The 20,335-nt window shown below is 41.4% G+C and overlaps 1 protein-coding gene across 1 annotated transcript in view; it reads left to right on the forward strand.

The window, feature by feature from the left end:
• Positions 1-20,335, forward strand: part of SLC9A8 (solute carrier family 9 member A8) — an 82,696-nt gene that overhangs the window by 39,869 nt on the left and 22,492 nt on the right. Inside the window, exons 5-8 of the mRNA XM_063100574.1 lie at positions 4,944-5,027; positions 9,075-9,176; positions 10,395-10,429; positions 15,578-15,721. Coding sequence (XP_062956644.1) covers positions 4,944-5,027; positions 9,075-9,176; positions 10,395-10,429; positions 15,578-15,721 — 365 coding nt within the window. The remainder of the gene's footprint in view (positions 1-4,943; positions 5,028-9,074; positions 9,177-10,394; positions 10,430-15,577; positions 15,722-20,335) is intronic.

Here is a 20,335-nt window from a genome sequence, read left to right on the forward strand (position 1 = left end):
CCCATACCTCTCACCATACACTAAAGTCAACTCAAAATGGATTAAAGAATTAAATATACACCCTGAAACAAGAAAACTTCTTAAAGAAAACATAGGAGAAACACTTCAAGAAATAGGACTGGACACAGACTTCATCAATACGACCCCAAAAGCACGGGCAACCAAAGGAAAAATAAACAAATGGGATTATATCAAACAAAAGAGCTTCTGCACAGCAAAAGAAACAATTAACAGAGTTAAAAGACAACTAACAGAGTGGGAGAAAATATTTGCAAAATATACATCTGACAAAGGATTAATATCCTGAATATACAAGGAACTCAAACAACTTTACAAGAAAAAAACAAGCAACCCAATTAAAAAATGGGCAAAAGTGCTAAGTAGGCATTTCTCTAAGGAAGATATACAAATGACCAGCAGACATATGAAAAAATGCTCAACATCACTCAGCATCTGGGAAATGCAAATCAAAACTACACTGAGATACCATCTCACCTCAGTTAGGATGGCTAAAATCCAAAAGAGTCTGAACGATAAATGCTGGCGAGGTTGCAGAGAAAAAGGAACTCTCATACATTGTTGGTGGGACTGCAAAATGGTGCAGCCTCTATGGAAAATGGTATGGAGGTTCCTCAAACAATTGCAGATAGATCTGCCATACGACCCAGCTATCCCACTGCTGGGAATATACCCAGAGGAATGGAAATCATCAAGTCGAAGGTATACCTGTTCCCCAATGTTCATTGCAGCACTCTTTACAATAGCCAAGAGTTGGAACCAGCCCAAATGTCCATCATCAGATGAGTGGATACGGAAAATGTGGCATATCTACACAATGGAATACTACTCAGCTATAAAAACGAATGAAATACTGCCATTTGCAACAACATGGGTGGACCTTGAGAGAATTATATTAAGTGAAACAAGTCAGGCACAAAAAGAGAAATACCACATGTTCTCACTTATTGGTGGGAGCTAAAAATAAATAAATAAATTCACACACACACACACACACACACACACACACACACACACACACAAACCGGGGCGGGGGGGGGGGGGGGGAAGAAGACATAACAACTACAGTTCCTTGAAGTTGATATGACAAGCAAACAGAAAGGACATTGTTGGGTGGGAGGGAGGAGAGGGAGGAGGGAGGAAGGTTTTGGTAATGGGCCACAATAATCAACCACATTGTATATTGACAAAATAAAAGTAAAATGAATAAATAAATAGATAAATAGATAATAAACAAACAAACAAACAAACAAACTGCAGAGTATAAAATTTGCAAAGCAAGCCTTATAGCCTGACCTAAAACACAACTTGACACTGTTATAAATAATATTCATGAAATGTTCTATGAATTAATGAATTCTGTTGAACTCCCCTCAGGTGGGAAGGGGGTTGGGGAAGGGCCACTAGAACACACTGTATTTGGTGTCTCTGCCTTCCTGCACGTCGGTTAAATTTAACCACCCTAACAGTGGGCTGTGCTAGGGCAGGGGTCACAGACTGGAAACCCTTTCTCTACTCCTAGGCCCGGATATAACCTGATGTATAGATATTGCCCACTAACCCATTTTGTTTGATTTGATTTAGAAATCAATTGATCAAAATTTGAATTGATTTTAAAAGAATTAAAAGTTTTTAGTTTTATTTTATTTTAGTTTGATTTAAAAATATTACTAATCTATATAAAAGTCGGAAATTCCACATAAAAATCTGAACTTCTAGCTTCTCTTGAAAAAGCAGCAGTCAGAGACACCCTGCAGTGGCTACTCTCATGGTCGTACAGTGTGGCCCCAAGAAACATTTGCATTTGTGACCCCTTCTCTAAGTAGTGGGAGTAGGGGGATGGGAGTTTATCTCTCACTTTAAATTTTATGTGCACCAATGTTATTAAATTTATTTTCCAATGAACATTACTTTTCAAGATAAAGTAATAGTAATGTATTTAATAGTATAGACAACTGAACCAGAGTTGGGTGATGGATGTGATTAAGTGCCTAAAAAGTTATCCAGACAACCAGTGCTTGATCTCAGAAAAAGGTGAGGTTTGTAGGCTGGGATAAATGGGCATGCTTCCTGGAGGAGCAGGTGTTTGTAGAAAGTCAAAGTGAGAAGCAGGGCACCTGTCTGGAAACTGCAAGAGCAGTGGGACATAAGAAAAACAATGAAGGAGCGTGGTATAGTGCTTTCTTTCCATGAAGTTCTGTTTTCAAATTGTCCTTCTGGGACTGCCTTCTACCTGTCATATGCTTAATACTGTTTTTTCTATCAACTAACTTTTTAATCGGTCTACATTTTTAGCAGTTTTTTAAAAAATATTTTATTGTGGTAAAACATGCATAACACAAAATTTACCATTTTAGCCATTTTTAAGGGTACAATTCAGTGGGATAAAATACATTCACAGTATTGTATACTCATCTCCACTATCTATTTCTAGAACTTTTTCATCAGCCCAAATAGAAACTCTGTTCCCATTAAGTGACAACTCCCCATTCCTCCCCCCCGCGACTACCATTCTACTTTCTATGAATTGGACTACTACAGGTCCCTCATACAAGTGGAATCATACAGTATTTGCCCTTTTGTGTCTGGCTTATTTTAATTAGCATAATATTTTTGAAGTTTATCCATGTTATAGCACATATCAGAATTATATTTCTTTTTGTGGCGTAATGATACTCCACTGTATATAAATACCACATTTTGTTTAACCATTCATTCAGCTGTTGATGGAACCTCGGGTTGTTTCCACCTTTGGACTATTTTGAATAATGCTGCTCTGAACATTGGAATACTATATACATTTATTTTAAAGGAATTGTTAAAATTCTGTTTTAAGTCAGAAACCTATAAATAAATGTGATAAAAACCAAAGTACTACAGATGTCTGCTGAAGCCTCTGAGGCCAGGTCTGCTCTCTTTGTCAAGGGAGATTAGCACACTGGAGAGAGGCTTTGAACATGGTAGTGCCAAACTAAGGTGTCTTTGACTTATTTGGGATTGAAAAAGGATCAAAAGGGCCTGACTTTCTCAATCTTTGAGGTCAGTGGTATTTGATACACACTACTCAAGTACCACCTAAAATCACTTCTGCCCATTTGAGGGGAGACATTGCCAAAAGGAACCTGGGACATTTCTGTGACACAGTTTCCCTATAAGGTGGTATATTTGGTTCCTAAGATTGCTGTCACAAATTACCACAAACTGGGTGGCTTGAAATAACAGAGACTTATTCCCTCATGGTTCTGGAGGCCAGAAGTCAGAAATCAAGGTGTCAGCAGAGCCAAGTTCCCTCCAAAGTCTCTAGAAGAAAATCCTTTATTGCCTCTTTCAGCTTCTGATGGCCCCAGGAATTTCTTGGCTTGTGGCAGCAAAACTCCTATCTCTGCCTCTGTCTCCATATGGTCTTCTTCATGTCTCTGAGTCCTTTTGTGTGTCTTACAAGTATACTTTTATTGGTGCTAGGGCCCACCCTAATCCAGTGTGAACTCATCTCCATCCTTATTTATATCTGCAAAGACCTATTTCCAAATAAGGTCACGTTCTTTTTTTTTTTTTTAAAGATGACTGGTAAGGGGATCTTAATCCTTGGCTTGGTGTTGTCAGCACCATGCTTACCCAGTGAGCTAACAGGCAATCCCTATATGGGATCCTAACCCATGGCCTTGGTGTTATCAGCACCACACTCTCCCAAGTGAGCCATGGGCTGGCCCAAATAAGGTCACATTCTGAGGTTCCTAGTGGACATGAATTGGGGGTGGAGGTGGGGGGACAATATGTAACCCCACTACAGTTGGGTTCTTATTTTTCCCAGGAGGAGTTTAGGTTTTAAAACTCCAAAAGGATCTGATCTATACAGTGATTCCACTGCACAGATCCTGAGAATAGGTGGCCCCACAAAACACAGTGCTCAGCCTATTTCTTTTTATGTAGTCCCCATCTGAGTCATGAGCTTGTTGTACATGCTGTTATTTTAGGACTTAATAAGGCATTTTCAGAAGTTATCATTTACTTCTATTTTGAGCCTTTTTTTGAATGTTATTTTAGTTTTTATGGTAACAGCTATACATTTATAAGAATATACTTTGACATTCTGATGAATAGAGATTTTGACAAGAAATCAGACTGTCAGGATTGTGACATGGAAATATTCATATGAAAAATGGCCTGATTTTGCAGTATTAAATAGTCATGTAGCCATTTTGGGCTTGAGGATCAATTTGTATTTTCCCCAAATCCCACCAACAATTGAGAAATATATTAATATAGAAAATGGAATTCTCTCAAAAAAAGAAAAAAGAAGAGAAAAATGAAATTCTCATTATTTCATCCCGTCAAAGACAGCCATATCCTAGAAACACCTTTCATTATGGCATTTAATATTCAAATCTGAAAGCACAGCAAAGGGCTCGCTTTATAGCCACATCCCATGTCGCAAGGGCATGAAGTGGGGACTGTTTCTTCACAGTCACACTTAGGAAAATGGCAGAGTTGTAATTTTCTTTCCTTACTAGAATAAAAAGCATACTACATGTGTTTGGAAGCAGTTAATTGTGCTATTTCTTTTTCTGGTCATGTTTTAAAATTGCTTATCCTACCTTTTAAAATGCAGTGTAATTTCTTTTTTCTTTTTCTTTTTTTGGTCTCTCCTTGATTTTTTTTTTTTTAATTGAAGCATAATTGATTATACATATTTCGGGGATATACTGTTGACTCGTTATTTGTGTACAATTTGTGCTTTGTGCCCACTTTCTCCCTAACCCCCCTCCTTCTGCTTGATTTTAATATTAGGTAGTATTAGGTAGTCATTTAAACATTTCCACTGGGCCAGGCCCTAAGAGAATTATTATTTCAGCTCTTCATTGATGAATTTATTTCTTAATTACACAAAAAACATGCCTCGGAAAATACCCATTTTATATTTACAGGAAGAAGAAATGTTTCGTCCAAATATGTTTTTCCTCCTCTTGCTTCCACCTATTATCTTTGAGTCCGGATATTCATTACACAAGGTAAGACTCAGGCATACATTAGTGCCTTTTGTCTGGATGGTTTCTTGTGCTTATGAGGCAAGTTCCTTAAAAGCTTGGGTGTTAATTTAGAAGTGATGGCTTTGTTGCTTCCCAAGGTACACAGTGCAAGCAGGACTGTGGTCCCTGACTTCTGAGGAGAGGCAAATGTGATCCAGTGGCTGCTTTAACAGTTTTAGGCAGTTAAACACTATTGAGCCAGTGTTTTCCTTAGAGGGGTACTTTGCCCAGGGAGAAGGCCAAAGTGATTTTTTCTTTCTTTCTTTTTTTTTTTTTGCGGCTGGCCAGTACAGGGATAGAACCCTGAACCTTGCTGTTATCAGTACCATGCTCTAACTGGCTGAGCTAACTGACCAGTCCAAAGTGATTTTAAGTGGCACATGGACAATACGTTGACTCCTCTTGTTGGACGCAGACTGACACATGCTAAGAGGACACATGCTATGTCCTGGGACGATGGGGATATGTGCCCAGGACTTTTGCTGCTCTCAGCTCACCCTGTGGGGACTTTCTCCCTCCTTAGGCTCATCTAGACTTCCTTGTATCCCTCTCTATGCCCTGCCCTGGCCTCAATCCCCAGCTGATATTGCCCTTTATCCCCCAGCCTCCATCTCTTCCCACCCTCTCCCTGGCCTAGCTTCTCCTTCCCAGGCTGGCATTGCTGGTCCCTGCCTTCTAGCTCCTGGTGCGACTCTTTCTGCCTAGTGGGGAGCTTCTCACTTTTAAACCTGGTTGTGTGGGGCCGGCCTGTGGCTCGCTCGGGAGAGTGCGGTGCTGCTAACACCAAGGCCACAGGTTCGGATCCCATATAGGGATGGCCGGTTCGCTCACTGGCTGAGCGTGGTGCTGACAACACCAAGCCAAGGGTTAAGATCCCCTTACCGGTCATCTTTTTAAAAAAAAAAAAAAAAAAGCTAAACCTGGTTGTGTGTGTGTGTGTATGTTTTTTCCTTGTTTGTGAGTTTTCTTTAAATGTATTTAAGTTTTAAAATAAGGCGATTCAACTTAAATTAAAATGTTAGTAATACAGTATTATTTTGTAATAATGTAAAATAATGCATTTAAAATATATTTTATAGTAATACAAAAGTTATTTTTGGGAATATGATAAAAAATTGTGGAGGTTAAGCCAAGCTTTGGAGAAAGGAAGGAGCTTGGACTTTGGAGCCAGAGAGACATAGATCTAATCATCTGCTGCCCCCTACAGGTTCCTTTATGGTAGAGTAGACATTAAAAACAAAACCCCAAAAAACCATAAAAACTCTACCCCTCAGCTTGCTTTGAGATCTACACCAGATGAAAGAATGTAGGCAAAGCACTATCCACCACACTAAATAAATGGAATGCCGCTTCTTCTTGTTACTAATAATATTAATATTAAACTTGAGTTAAATTTGTCAAGAGAGTTTGTTAAAAATATACAAATTAAATCTTTAATTTTCCACTTGGGTACTAAAACAGAAATAGTCTAAGATGTTCAGTCCAGATTTTTCTTTAAAAGTTGTTATTTTGTTGTGCATCTCTCCAAAGAAAAAGTGAAAAGGAAGTTTGATGTAAAAAAAGTTCCCAAGTCTTACAGACCATGCTGCCATCAGATAATTGTTAACAAACAAAAAGAAATTGAAGATCAATATTTCTTTACTCTTCCATTTTGTAAACAAATCTTAAAGAATTATAAGCAGATTATGAAAATATTTCAATACAGTGCTGAGGAAATTGGTTTGATTTTACTTAAAAACATAACATTTTGAATATTAGAGCATGTAATGTTTTTATTTTCTAATAGTTTCTTAGAAAAACATTGAAGATGACTTTAAAGCAGAAAACTTGACAGTTTATGTGAAAGGGACTGACGTGAGTTGGAAATGCCAGTTCAGAGACTTTTGTCCACTTCCTGCCCTTCCCCCAAAAAGATAGGAAGTTGTCTTCATGTTTTTTTGTTTTTTGTTTTTTAAAGATGATCGGTAAGGTGATCTTAACCCTTGCCTTGGTGGTGTCAGCACCATGCTGTCCCAAGTGAGCTAACTGGCCATTCCTATATGGGATCCGAACCCGTGGCCTTGGTATTATCAGCATCACACTCTCCCAAGTGAGCCATAGGCAGGCCTCTTAATGTTTTGTTTTAATATTGCTGTATTTGCTTATGTAAATTTAGACTTGGAATGCATCTCTGTAAGATTGTCATCAATTGATACGTACTAAGTGGGTAGCTGTCACTTTAAATTGTAAATGTCATATAAAGAATAGGATGTTAATTTTGTCAGAGAGAACAGATTAATTTGCTTTATGTAGCAGAGTTCTTTTAGCATGGTAACTTGAATTTGGGTAAATTTTCAGTATCCAGATTAATATTAAGCAGCTACATAAAGTATAACAGAATTAGATCCCTGTAAACAGACTGATTAGTCTAATCTGTTTTTATTTGATTAATTAATTAATTATTATTATTATTATTTTCGTGTGTGTGTGGCTGGACAGTAAGGAGATCTGAACCCTTGATAGTGGGTGTTATCAGCACCCTGCTTTGCTGATTGAGCTACACTCTACCAGTTGAGCTACCGGCCAGCCCCTAATCTGTTTTTATATAACAAAATAAAGCAGCTATTTGCAAAGAAAAACTCATGGATGAAAGCTCTTTATTTAGAAAAAACAAATCATTGTGTTTTACCTCATTTTAAAATTCTTTGTGTGTTAAAGATTGATGTGCCAAACAAAGGAATAGAATGTCAGATCATGGGCAGCCAAATCAAATTTGCAAAGAGACTTCCTGAAGGAGATAGGTTTAGTGGGGCTGTCAGTTGAGCTGAGCTGAGCTGTAAAGCTCTTTTGAAATGAGCTTTAAAACTGTAGCTTCATGGTATTGTAACCCCAGCGTCAAGGGTTCAGATCCTCTTACCCACCAGCTGCCAAAAAAACAAGACAGCAACTCTCCAGGTGTCCAATTTCTGAACAAAAGATGGGATTCCTTGTCCACACCCACAATGAAGGATCATCAAGGCTCCTTGGTGGTGGTTCCTAAGTGGAGTCCATAGAGTTCTAATAAACAACTTAATTTCCTTAATTTTATGGAAATTTGAAAGATGTCACCATGCTTATTGGACTTGAATATTTTCTCTTAAATGCTGTGAAATATAGATGGAAACGTAATTTATCTCTCATATTTGATGATGATACTGATAGAGTGAAATAAAGTTGTTTAAAAGACCTGGACAGCAAAAAGGGGTTTCTGATAGTATAACCTATTACTTTGATATTCTTTGCAATAAGATTCTTTGTATCTTAATTAAGTAAAAAATTATAATTGTATAGATTTTGGACTTTGATCAACACGAAACACAGTTAATTCCTTCAGTACCTGTTTATTGGGCATCTTCTACCTGATAGGCATTATGCCAGTGACTGTGCTATACAAAGCAGATGTGGTCATTGACCCCATTGAGCCTGCTGCCTCCTGGGAAAGATGGATCCAATCAAATAGTTACATAAATAAAGGTAAAGTTGCAGCCATGTCAAGTGCTAAGAGGAGAGGGTCATTGTGCATTGAAAGCATAGAATAGGATCTGAGCTGGTTAAGGGACCAATGAAAGGCTTCCCTCAGGAAGAGTTGAAATGTCCTGAGATCTTAGGATGATTAAAGTTCATATTTTTGCTGCATTTCGAGTGGAAGGTGGGGGTCAGGGTGAAGGTAGCACAATCAGATTTGTGTTTCACAAAGATCATTCTGGAAGCACCTGGAGAGTGCAGGGAAAGAGGGCCAGGAAGAGTTGAGGAGACTTGTGAGAAGCTGTTGCAGTGGCTCAGGTGAGAGACGGCGCGAGGGAGAGGAACAGGCAGATGTGAGTCACAAGAAGACACTACGGTAGGTGTGGGGGTGCACGGGGATTCCCAGATTTCCACTTTGCCCAACAGGGCAGTGATGGTACCCTTCACGAGAATCAAACATGCGAGGAGGGCCATGTGCTGCAGCCATGCCTTCATGACCAGACTGGCTTTTCTGATCTTTTCTCTGATTTCTGCTCTTTCCAACAGGGTAACTTCTTTCAGAATATTGGTTCCATTACGCTGTTTGCTGTTTTTGGTACGGCGATCTCCGCTTTTGTAGTAGGTGGAGGAATTTATTTTCTGGGTCAGGTAAGAAAAACATCTTTGAAAAACTTTGAAAATCTTATATTCTTAGAGCTAGTGCAGGGAGGCGGGGTAGGATACCTTATGGGGCCTGGGTTTCACTTTCAGGGTAAATGCCCTCCTGCAAGGATATCCCAACTTACTTACATGAGGCACAGTCAAGGCATGTTAAATTGTTTCTAAGTGCCCCAAGAATTTTGGTGTCTGGAATTGAGTGAATCTTTTCTATAATCCCCCAAGTATTCGATTTTATTTGCAAACCAATCTTGTCTCAAATTGGAATACCAAAAAATAAAGCAGAATATATAGTATATACCATCAAGATCTTCACATTGTAACAGTGTAGGTTATGTTGTCAGGTAGACTGAATTGGGGTTGAATGCTGTTTTTTGAATGAAAGTTTGCATCTTAAAATCAAAGGTGATTCTGAATTTTTTTTTTTTTTTTTGTGGCTGGCCAGTACAGAGATCCAAACCTTTGACCTTGGTGTTACAACACCATGCTCTAACCGGCTGAGGTAACTGGCCAGCCCTCAGAGATGATTGTGAATCTGTTCACTCAATTCTAAACTATCCACCTGTAGAATTATATACTCCAGATTTTCTACCATTGCTAAACCACTTCCCAGTGGCATCAATTGGGAGTTCTGTACTCAGGCTTCAAACTAATTTAGACCAACATATCTAGGAAGGTAGTATCTGTAGTTTTGCATTATGCATGTCCAGTACAATTCTTTTCCTTTTCATTGTCAGTTGCAGGAAATTTGCCTGCCCCAGTTCTGAAATCTAAGTTGAGGTTCAGGCATCTGGGTGACCGGCAGATTTCTGTCATGTGTGTCAGCTGTTTTCTTCTCTCTCTAGCTAACGCCCATTCCATCTGATTTCCACCTTTATTACTGCCTCAATGGGACCAGAATAAATCTGTCTGTCATGCAACTTTCTTCATTGCTCAGCTTCTAGTATCAAATAGGAATCAACTTTAGAGAAGAAAACTGCAGTTAATTGAGCTTGGAAAACGTAGCATTCTTTTCCCTACTTTTGTTGTATGCTGATCAAATGCATGCTTAAACTAAAACTTAGGAGTTTTCTTTATTTTTCAAGTGGTTTGGGGACTGAAGATTAATGTCCTTATTAGTTTGTAATAAAGCACTAATGGACATTTTAATCTTGGCTGTTCTCCAGGGTTTTTTTTTGTGTCTGTGTGTTTGTATGTTTTATTTTACAGGCTGATGTAATCTCTAAACTCAACATGACAGACAGGTAAATCCTTCATCCTGTAACACCCATGTGACTGCTTTTCAAACTGGGGAAAATTTTCTCCACATTGCTTTCTGGGTGTGGTATTTCTGTATTCTCTCTTTCTCTCTCTCTTTTGTTTGTAATTTCTGCTGTAGAATTTATTCTGAATTAATTTATGTCTCTGAAATGAATCAAAATTATACTGAGGACTTTTGAAAGTCCCTAGTGAGAACATTGCTGATTGAAATAATTAATTTGGTTTAAGCATTGGAGGTAATAGCTCTGGTCAGTTAGCTGCTCTGCCCTCATACACACGTACACTGTACCATTGTCCTTTTATTATTAAGAAATATCTTCAACTAATTTCTGTTTTTTCAATAGCCATAATGAAAAGTTATCTTCTTGATAGATAGGGATGGAAGTGGGGGGCAAGGTGGAATCTTTACTCTGAGATTCCTACCAAGGTTAGGGAGGGGCTGGGATGGGGAAAGCAGGCAGGGCCTAGGGCTCTGTTGTGGATTTCTCCCTCAATCTGAAGCTACTTCAGTGAGCACCATCCAGTGAGCTGCTATCTGGGATCCCCGACCAGGAATTTCCACAGTCGGCTTAGCAAGAAGCAACCTATGCAAGCTATCTCTTGGGAGGTACCAGATCTAGTGCTGAAAAGTGCCCAAGCAGAGTGCAGCCTGGTTTCCCCTCTCTGAGAAGTCCTGTAAGCATGCAACCTTGCTCGGTTTTTTTTGCATCCACCATCGGTTTGGTTTTATAGCACGGCTGGGGAGCTGGGAAGTAAGGCCAAGTGGTCAGCCCAGGTCCTTCCCCCAGGGCCAGCCAAAGCTTTCAGGCTTTAGCAGCAACTTTGTACTTTGGGACTGGGATCTTGGAAGCCTTTTCATAAGAAATGTGCCTCTGATAAGTCCAATCCCATTCCCACCTCCACCCACCTCCCACTCCCACACCACTAAATTTGGAGGATTTTGTTGTAAGACAGTTTTGATATATAAACAAGTAGCATAAGTTGCATTCCTATTCCACAGGAGCTGGAAATAAAGCAGAACTGATGTCCTATGTTTTGTAGCTATTTTTCAAGTGAAGAGAAATGCCCTAAACCCAGTTGATGCAAAGGAAGGTGTCACAGCATTCAAATGTTCAACCTATTTTGGAAGCAACTGGTTAGAAATACAGACAATGCTGGATAAATTTTTGTGAAATTGAATTGACTCAGTGGTTGGGATGTTGAGGTGGAGGAGAGGAGAAGAATTACCCCTTAGACAGGCCAGGTAAGAGCAGGTAGGGTTTCTCTCCCCGTGTGCAGACGTTTCCTTTCCTATTCAAAAGTGACTGTTCCATGATGGGGACTGCTGTAGGGTCATTAACTCACACAACCACAGGGCCTGGCAGAGCACTAACAAGGGGAAGCTGGCCAGGTGTGAGTCTAGAGGTGGTACCGTAACAGGGGCAGCCACTTCTCAGCTCCAGCTAGTAACTACTATGTAGGAATATTGGCCCAGACTTAGCAGATATTTTAAAAATTTTTTTTTTTTTGTCGTTTTTTCGTGACCGGCACTCAGCCAGTGAGTGCACCGGTCAGTCCTATATAGGATCCGAACCCGCGGCGGGAGCGTTGCCGTGCTGCTAGCGCAGCACTCTACCAAGTGCGCCACGGGCTTGGCCCTAAAAATATTTTTCAAAAGAGGCCAGGTTTCTAGATTTTTATAGGGAATATTCCAGTTTAGAAAGGTTGATAACTTATTCAGTTTTTCAGAAACACCATGCAGGCCAAACATGAAACCCACAGACTGCCTATTGCAACCTCTGCACTATAGAAAACACAAAAATATAACTTTGTTGCACAGATTTTGTTTTAGTGATATTTCTGCTGGAGAGAGATTTCACTCTTTTTTTTTTTTAAAGATGACCGGTAAGGGGATCTTAACCCTTGGCTTGGTGTTGTCAGCACCACGCTCAGCCAGTGAACAAACCGGCCATCCCTATATAGGATCTGAACCCGTGGCCTTGGTGTTATCAGCACCGCACTCTCCCGAGTGAGCCACCAGCTGGCCCCTGAGATTTCACTCTTAAGATACCCTGAATTACTTCACTACTCTAGTCTATTTCCTTTTCATTTTGTTGATGTTGCTATCTTTTGAGGTGATGGAATAAAGAAAATATATTTTTAAGTTGAACTTCTAGTTTCTGGCCTTTTAAAAGACTGGGTCACAAAGTATGAAGTGTAACAACTGAAGGCCAGGTTAAATGACCCCTTGGATACAGCCCTTTCAGTGATTCAGGCAGTTCATATTTCACGCTTTTCGTATTCACTGTCAGAAATACTCTGCCCCCATTTATATTCCCAACCAAAGCTAAGTGTGTTATATGATTTATACAAAGCATTTTCCCCCAGCTTTTTATTATGAAAAATTTCAAACATACAGAAAAGGTGAAACATCAGACAGTCAACACCCATACAGCCACCACCTGGGTTCTACAATTACCCTCTTACTGTATTTGCTTTAGAATGTATCTTTCCATCTGTACATCCCTCTCTCTATTTATGAGTTCATCTTGTAGTTCCTGTTCTCTGATTTCCAGTCTGGGATGTCAGAAAGACTGTGGGAAAGTATATAAGCCAGTCCCCTTTCAGTGCAGCTAAAACCCAACACAAACAGATTAAGCAAAAAAAAAAAAAAAAAAAAGTTTGAGAAGTTCATTGGCTCATAGAACTAAAGTGTCCCCAGGATGATGGCTTCTGGCATGACATCCTCCAGGGGCCCAAGATGTTAGGAATTTCTCCTCTCACTGGGTCTCAGCTCCATTCCTCCCTGATTGGCTTAACCCTTGCCCTACGTGGCAGCACTGATGGCTCCAGGATCACATCACTCTCACTTTAGCCTTCTCTGCCAAAAGGGCCAGCCTATTCCCGATGACCTGGTAAAATACCTGGCAGTGGCCCTCATTGTCCAAACTTGCGGCCCACACCCATACCTAGAGCCTCATGTGACTACAAGGATGGAGAGTGGGGGAGGGAAGAAAAATTCGGGTGCTGTCACCAAGACCAGGAGTGGAAGGAGGGGGGCGTAGGTGCCAACCATGGCCGTCCAACTGCACTGTGCTTGGGTATTGAGGGAGAGGCCACCTGAGCTGCAAGCAGTCCGCACATGACACATAACCCAGTACAGCTCCCAGGTTCCCTTGCCTCTTGCACCCCTTCAGGATACACTCTTGAAATGTTCTTCTTCCTTCATGGCCCCTTGTGATGTTGCTGTACAATGCAAGGGCTGAGGACCAGCCGTAGACCAGCTGCAGACAAAACAGGGCCTCCCAGGTTGGCAGTGTTCAGGTGGAGTTGCCTTTTCTTCCTTCCCTCTCCATTCTTCCCTCCCTCCCTTTCTCCTTCCCTCCTGCCTGCCTTCCACAAGTGTCTCTGGGCCATGCTCTCTACAGATCGTGAGAACACACCCATGACAAAAACACAGTGTCATCCCCTCGGAGCTCACCAGCATGTAATGAGCTCCATGAGGACAGGTGAAGTCTGGGAACTGAGGTCTGAGCTGAGCTCTTCTTGTGAGGACTAGTCCTCAGCTTGGGATCTGGACCCCCTCCTGGATGATTTCACATTAATCACACTCACAGGGAAACGCCATGGAAACCAGAAGGCCAAATTATTCGTTTACAAAGAGAATGCTAACTGGCCAGGCAGCCAGGCATTTCCTCTGATCAGCACTCTTCTCCCTGACTCCCATCACAGGAGCAGAGGCTGCTGGGTGACTGGTGATAGAGCAGGGCAGAGCATGCACCCTGCCCCAGATGGCGGAGAGTCTCTGGCTCATGATTCTGATGTGGGGCTGTGCCCTGGTCTCCGTGTTTTGCCTTGTGTGTGGGAGGGGGCAGACCTGGCCATTCTGCTGAGCTAGAAAGAAAGCAGTGCCAGGCATAGCAGAAGAGAGAACAGAAGGCTTGGAGAACACTATGGGGGAAACAGCCAAGGAGCTGAGAGAATAAATCGTCCAGACACGGCCCACATGGCCCATAGGGGATCTGGGCCTACCTCCCTCTCCAGCCTCTAACGTCTCCTGCCATGCACCCTTGCTCCCTGATGCCACACATATGTTTCTCAGGCAGCCAAGCTCGCTCCCCGCTTAGGGGTCACTTGTTACCTGTGCCTGGGTATCTTGGCCAATCCAAGTGATGCATGCGCACACACACATGCACACACACACACTCCCCACCAGGTTACTCTTTCTCACGTCACCCTGATTTATTTCCTGTGTACCGTACACTTGTCTTAGTCTCTGGATATTGCTGAATCCACCATAGTGTTAAGGTGTACTGACTCTGAGTCAGATAGCCTGTGTTTGAAATCTGGCTGTGCCACTTGTTAGCTGAATGGCCTTGGACAAGTTATCTCATCTCATTGTTCCTCAGTCTTCTCCTATTTTATCAGGGCAATAGTAGTACCACTTCAGGTGCTGTGTGGATTATTCAGTTACTACATGTAAGGTGCTTAGGACAGTGCCTGGGATGTGGTAAGTGCCACAGAAATGTTTGCTGTTATTTGCCTCAGTGCCTGAAACATATCAGGCAATTAATAAATATTTGTTGGAGGTGATTCGATCTTCACAGATTCTGTCAACGAGACCCACTGGCTTGGCTGAGAGATAGCATCAGTGTTGGTGTCTGTCACCCAAGCTGCCCATCCCCTGAAGCATGCTGGAGTTGCTGCTGGCTTCTGGCACTTTCTTAGATGTTACAAATCAGAGTGGAGGGTAGGGTTGGTCATAGATAGCCCCTCTGATGGCCTGATGGCAGAGGGCAGAGGAGAGATCAGACCCAGGAGCTCATGGGCCATTTGGCCCCAGCTGCTCTGACAAGAGGGCTAGACAGTGTGTAAGGTATTTAAGCAGAAGTCTTCCATCCATCGTTATCAAAATAAAGTCTCGGTGCTGACAGTGGAAAACCAGGCCATTCCTAACAACTCATTTTAGAGTGGGCCTTTCACTGTTCCACCCACAATGTCAATCAGCAGATAAGTGGGAAAAAAAACACACCATCTTCTGTGGTCACTTCTGCTCCAGTGAAAGTTAAATATAGCCTTTAACTGTAACGCTTTACTATGGGGGCTGAGCTATTTGCATTACAGAATTCCCCCTTCCTTTTCTCTTCTTCCAGTTTTGCGTTTGGCTCCTTAATATCTGCTGTCGACCCAGTGGCTACTATTGCTATTTTCAATGCGCTTCACGTGGACCCTGTGCTCAACATGCTGGTTTTTGGGGAAAGTATTCTCAATGATGCAGTCTCCATTGTCCTGACCAAGTAAGTGTGTGGCTGTGAGAGAACAAACTGCTGTCTTCAAGTGACAGAACTAAAGGTCCATGTAACAAGGGTCAGAGATTTCCATGCAGCTGCATATACATTTGCTTGTCCTCTGATTGGTTCAGCTGCTGTCTTTTCTCATCTTTCTGTCCTGACGAGCCTTTAAGTGCCATAGGAGTATTGTCAGGGGCCAGAGTAGGAGAGGAGAGTCCACCATTTTTTGACTTACCTTTTAGCAGAGGTTTCTGAGCCCAGCTTCTTATCAGCATTACTGAGGGTGCTTACTAAATGTGATATTCATATTCCCAGGCCCCACCCTCAGAGCTTCAGTTGGTCTGGGATGGGTCTCAAGACCTTAGGATTTCATAAGCTCCCCAGGTGATGGATGAAGCAGCCAGCTGAGAGATCAGTGTTTGGCAGCCTTATTGACACAAAAGTAGTAGACAGAGGCCTTGCCCTCCCGCTCACTAGCTGTTGCATGTTGCCTCCATTTTCACAACTGTAAAATAAAGTAGTGACACTAATACGTGTCCTGCCTTAAGATGCTATTGTGTTGGGCCCGTGGCGCTGGTAGCACTGAGGCTGCGGGTTTGGATCCTATATAGGGATGGCCAGTGCGCTCACTAGCTGAGCGTGGTGCGGATGACACCATGCCGAGGGTTATGACCCCCTTACCGGTCAGAAAAAAAAAAAAAAAAGATGCTATTGTGTAAAAGCTACTTTGGAAACTGCAAATCTTTTAAAAATATTCATTGGTATTACTGCCCTAGTTGATAGGATCTGAGAAATTAAAGACGAATCATAAGATGTCAAGAAGTCATTGGGAAAAGAAAATGCAGTTAAGATCATCCTAAATGCTTTTATCTGATATGGGGCTGTTTCCTTGGACTCTGCATTTTATGGTGGTTGTTAACGTGTGGGCGGGAGACCCAAAGAGTTTTGCCATAAAGCAGAAAAGGTACAGACAGTCAAAGCAGTTGGAGAAAAGAGCCCTGGGCAGTGCATCAGAGATGAGCTAAGAGCATTTTGGAGGCCGATCTATGTTCTGTTAGAGAATAGAATTTCCATTTATCTGAAATCTGACTTGCTTCCTTTGTTGTGAGATTCCTGGCAAAGCATAACCACTCTGTGGGGGTTAGCATTTTCTTAAAAGCTTTATTATAGACTATATTCAGAATTCTTAGAATAAATGACATTTTATAGGGGAAAGAGCTAGGGTTTGGAGTCAGGCTGACCAGAGTTTGAGTCCCAATGATGCTACTCATAGCTTTGCAACTCTGGACCAGCTCCTGCACCTCTGTGAGCTACAGATTTCTTAACCATAAAGTGAGGGTGATAATGCCTTAGCCTAGGATTGGATTTGAGGGCTGAATAGTTAATTATGATACTATATGAAAAGCATCTGACACCAGTTAATATGAGATCCTTTCCTCTTTCACCCTGCCCCCAGTTAATGTTTCACCCTGTTTGCCCTGTGTTTGACCTATCTTTGCAGGAAGAGCTGACCAAATATTGCTTAATTGCAAGAGGTGCTCAACAGACCTTTAAAAAAAAAAAAAAAACTTTAAAATATTTCTGTTATTCTGAAATTAATATATATATTCTTCATAAATTAGAAAACACACAAAAAAGAACAATTACACACATTGTTAACTACTCAAAGATAATTGTGTTTAACAATTTGGTATAAGTATATATATGTTTTATTTAAATGGGCTTATACCCCAAATACTATATTGTAACTTTACCACTGAACAGAGTTGATAAAACATTCTTCTATAACATCATTTTATTGGTTTTCCTTTATATGGATTTACTGTGATCTATCTAACCAATTCCCTATTATTGGCTTTTTCACATTTCTCTTGGTAGAAATTTTTATAGCTTTATTAGGAAATTGTCAGTATATCATGCTGTAAGACCTTTAAAAAATCTGGTGGCAGTATTTTTTCTTGTTTAAGATCTACTCTGAAAGCTGCTTAGCTTTCTGGTTTTTACTTTTATCTCATATCCTGCCTATACATATTGAACATTTGTGATAAGGAATTTTGCCCAACTCAGAGGTGACATCATGAATTATTTTTATGCATTAGGAGCTAAACTCAATTGCTTTGTCTGATTTATTTAAAGAAAAAAATCTGTCAGAGGTAGGACCTTTTCTGAATTTTTCCAGGTCTCTTTGCTACAAAAAGGCAAAAGGTTAGTAACTATTTTCTTTTTAAAATGAGAAATGATGGAGTCATGGTAAGTAGGCAAAGGTTCTTACTGGAAAAGACTTTTGAAGGCCAAGCTCACCTATGGTGATAGTTTCCACTGTTGAATCTGTGGACCACATGCGTATATGAGGGTATTTTTAAAAGTTCATGGAGAGGCTGGTCAGTTAGCTCAGTTGGTTAGAGTGCAGCCTTGTAACACCAAGGTCAGGAGTTTGTATCCCCATATAAGCCAGCCACCAAAAAACAAAAAGTTCATGGAAGGATTCATATTATCTTTTGATTCTGTTTTTCCGCAAATTTTTTAAAGTACCCACATGCAGTCTTCAGCCCCCTCCTCCACTACCAGCACTGCCACTGCTGAGCCACAGGCTGGTCTAGCAACCAGCTTCATGGACTCTCTCCAAACGTGCTAAAGGCTGGTTGTCTGCCATCAGCATTTGGTGAGGGCCCTCTGTGTGCCAGGCACTGCTCAGAGATGATGGATTGGATTTGACAGTTGGATTTGGATTTGGATGGACTTGGGCTGTGGTGGGCAAAAGATGCTCATAGAACACAGTGCCAAGAGTATGGTTTGGGACACAGCCACCGTGCAGGATTTAAGGAAGGCTTCTCTGATGAGTTGTCATGTGAATCAGGCCTTGAAGGTTGGTAGGCATTTTCAGACAGGAGAGAGAAAGGGGGCATGGTAGTCCTGCCTGCCCTGCCCCCGCCTTTTTAGGTAGTATAAAAGAAAAAAAAAAAAACAGCTCCAGGGAACTGTTGTCACCTTTCCTTGGTTATAAGGAAAACCTCTTGTTTTTAAGGGGTATACTTCATGAACAGTCATTTCCAAAGTGATCTGACACATTTAATGTTTGCAACTGTCTATCAGAATGAATTAACCCATTTTTAATGTTGTCACCTTCATAAGTGCCAGAAAGCTGTCTTCTGTTTCTTCATTAACTTTAATTGAATTATTTTTAGCTTTGATTTGTTACTATGACAATGTATTCTTATAATAATTGCTGTAGAGGAAACCTTTTGTTCTCTCTAGCTACGCTTAAGCCCATGAAATGAATCCTGCAGCAGCATTGTCTTTTATTCTTTAAGGTATGAGAAATGTGACCTTAAAAAATAAAGCATAGAAAATTACCTGGCCAGAAAGAATCCAAGTTCTACTTTTATTTATCTTGAGTTCAGAAACCACTGGTCCAGCTCTGGATCTGCTATTAACCCTTTGGGTGACCTTACCCAGTTATTCACTCACTTGGGCCCCAGCCTCCTCTGTATGGAAAGAAAGCAGGGAAACCAGTCTGGGAGCCAACCATGGTAGTGATGGGGGGTGGGGGTGCACACTGTATGCATGTGGTCCACAGTTTCATTTTGGGAAATTATAAGTGATTGTGACCTTCGAAAGCATTTTCCAGTAACAGCCCTTGTCAGCTCCCACATTCCCCAAAGCAGGATGTTAACCTGTGATCTGCTGGGAAAGAAAGAGAATGGGGAAGATCATGTGGTCAGGTGAGTGTGGAAAACCTTTGTGTGAAGTGAGTTTGCTTTCTTTTTTGCAGGACTTCTCAGAACCTTTGTTATGTTATTTTGTGCTGTGAATCTTCTCTAACAGCTTCCTGAGGTTATTTGACCAAACTACCCTTTTTTCAGAGATTATCCTGCTCTAAAATGATACAAATTCATGAAATGCTGATGAATGAAGCTGAATATTACTGTTGGCTAGTCTTTGTTTCATTTGCTGATTCAGCAAAAATATATTGAGTGTCTTTTGTGTGCTGAGCTCTGCTCTAGGTCCTGGACATATGGCCATGAACAAGATAGACACAGGCGTGGTCCTCATGGAATGATTCACCAGTTTTCACATGCCATGAAGGGGAAGGCAGGCACCATGAGAACCTAGAAATGGTCTGGCTTCTGTGAAGGGTCAGGGCAGGTATCCCTGCAGGAGTGGCACTGACACTGGGTTCTGAGGGATGAATGGGAGAGCTAGCTTGGGGCCAGGGAAGGGTGACAGGTGACCTACAGGGAGGTGCCAGTGACAGTGAGGCCCCACTCTAAATGAGGAGGAAAATGAGGTCAGAGTTATGGTAGGTCCAGGAGCCAGGTCATGCTGAGGACTGGACTTCCTCCTAGAAGCATCAGGAAACTGTAACCTGGTCAGATTTGCATTCTCAGGCCACTGAGCGGAGAAGGAATTGGTCTATAGGAAGACAAAGGTGTCTACAGAGAGATCAGTGAGGCACAGCCCTGGCAGGGAAGCAGAGGGAGGGGTGGAGAGAAGTGGATGGATTTGAGAGATAGTCAGGAGGCAGAGTTGACAGGAGGAGGATATTTAATGAGAACAGCTCCATGCTAATGGTGTAATGGTTTTCCCTTTGGGGATAAAACCAGTAATTGACTTTAATGG

This window comes from Cynocephalus volans, chromosome 1, assembly GCF_027409185.1.
Source record: "Cynocephalus volans isolate mCynVol1 chromosome 1, mCynVol1.pri, whole genome shotgun sequence".
Classification (NCBI taxonomy): Eukaryota; Metazoa; Chordata; class Mammalia; order Dermoptera; family Cynocephalidae; genus Cynocephalus; species Cynocephalus volans.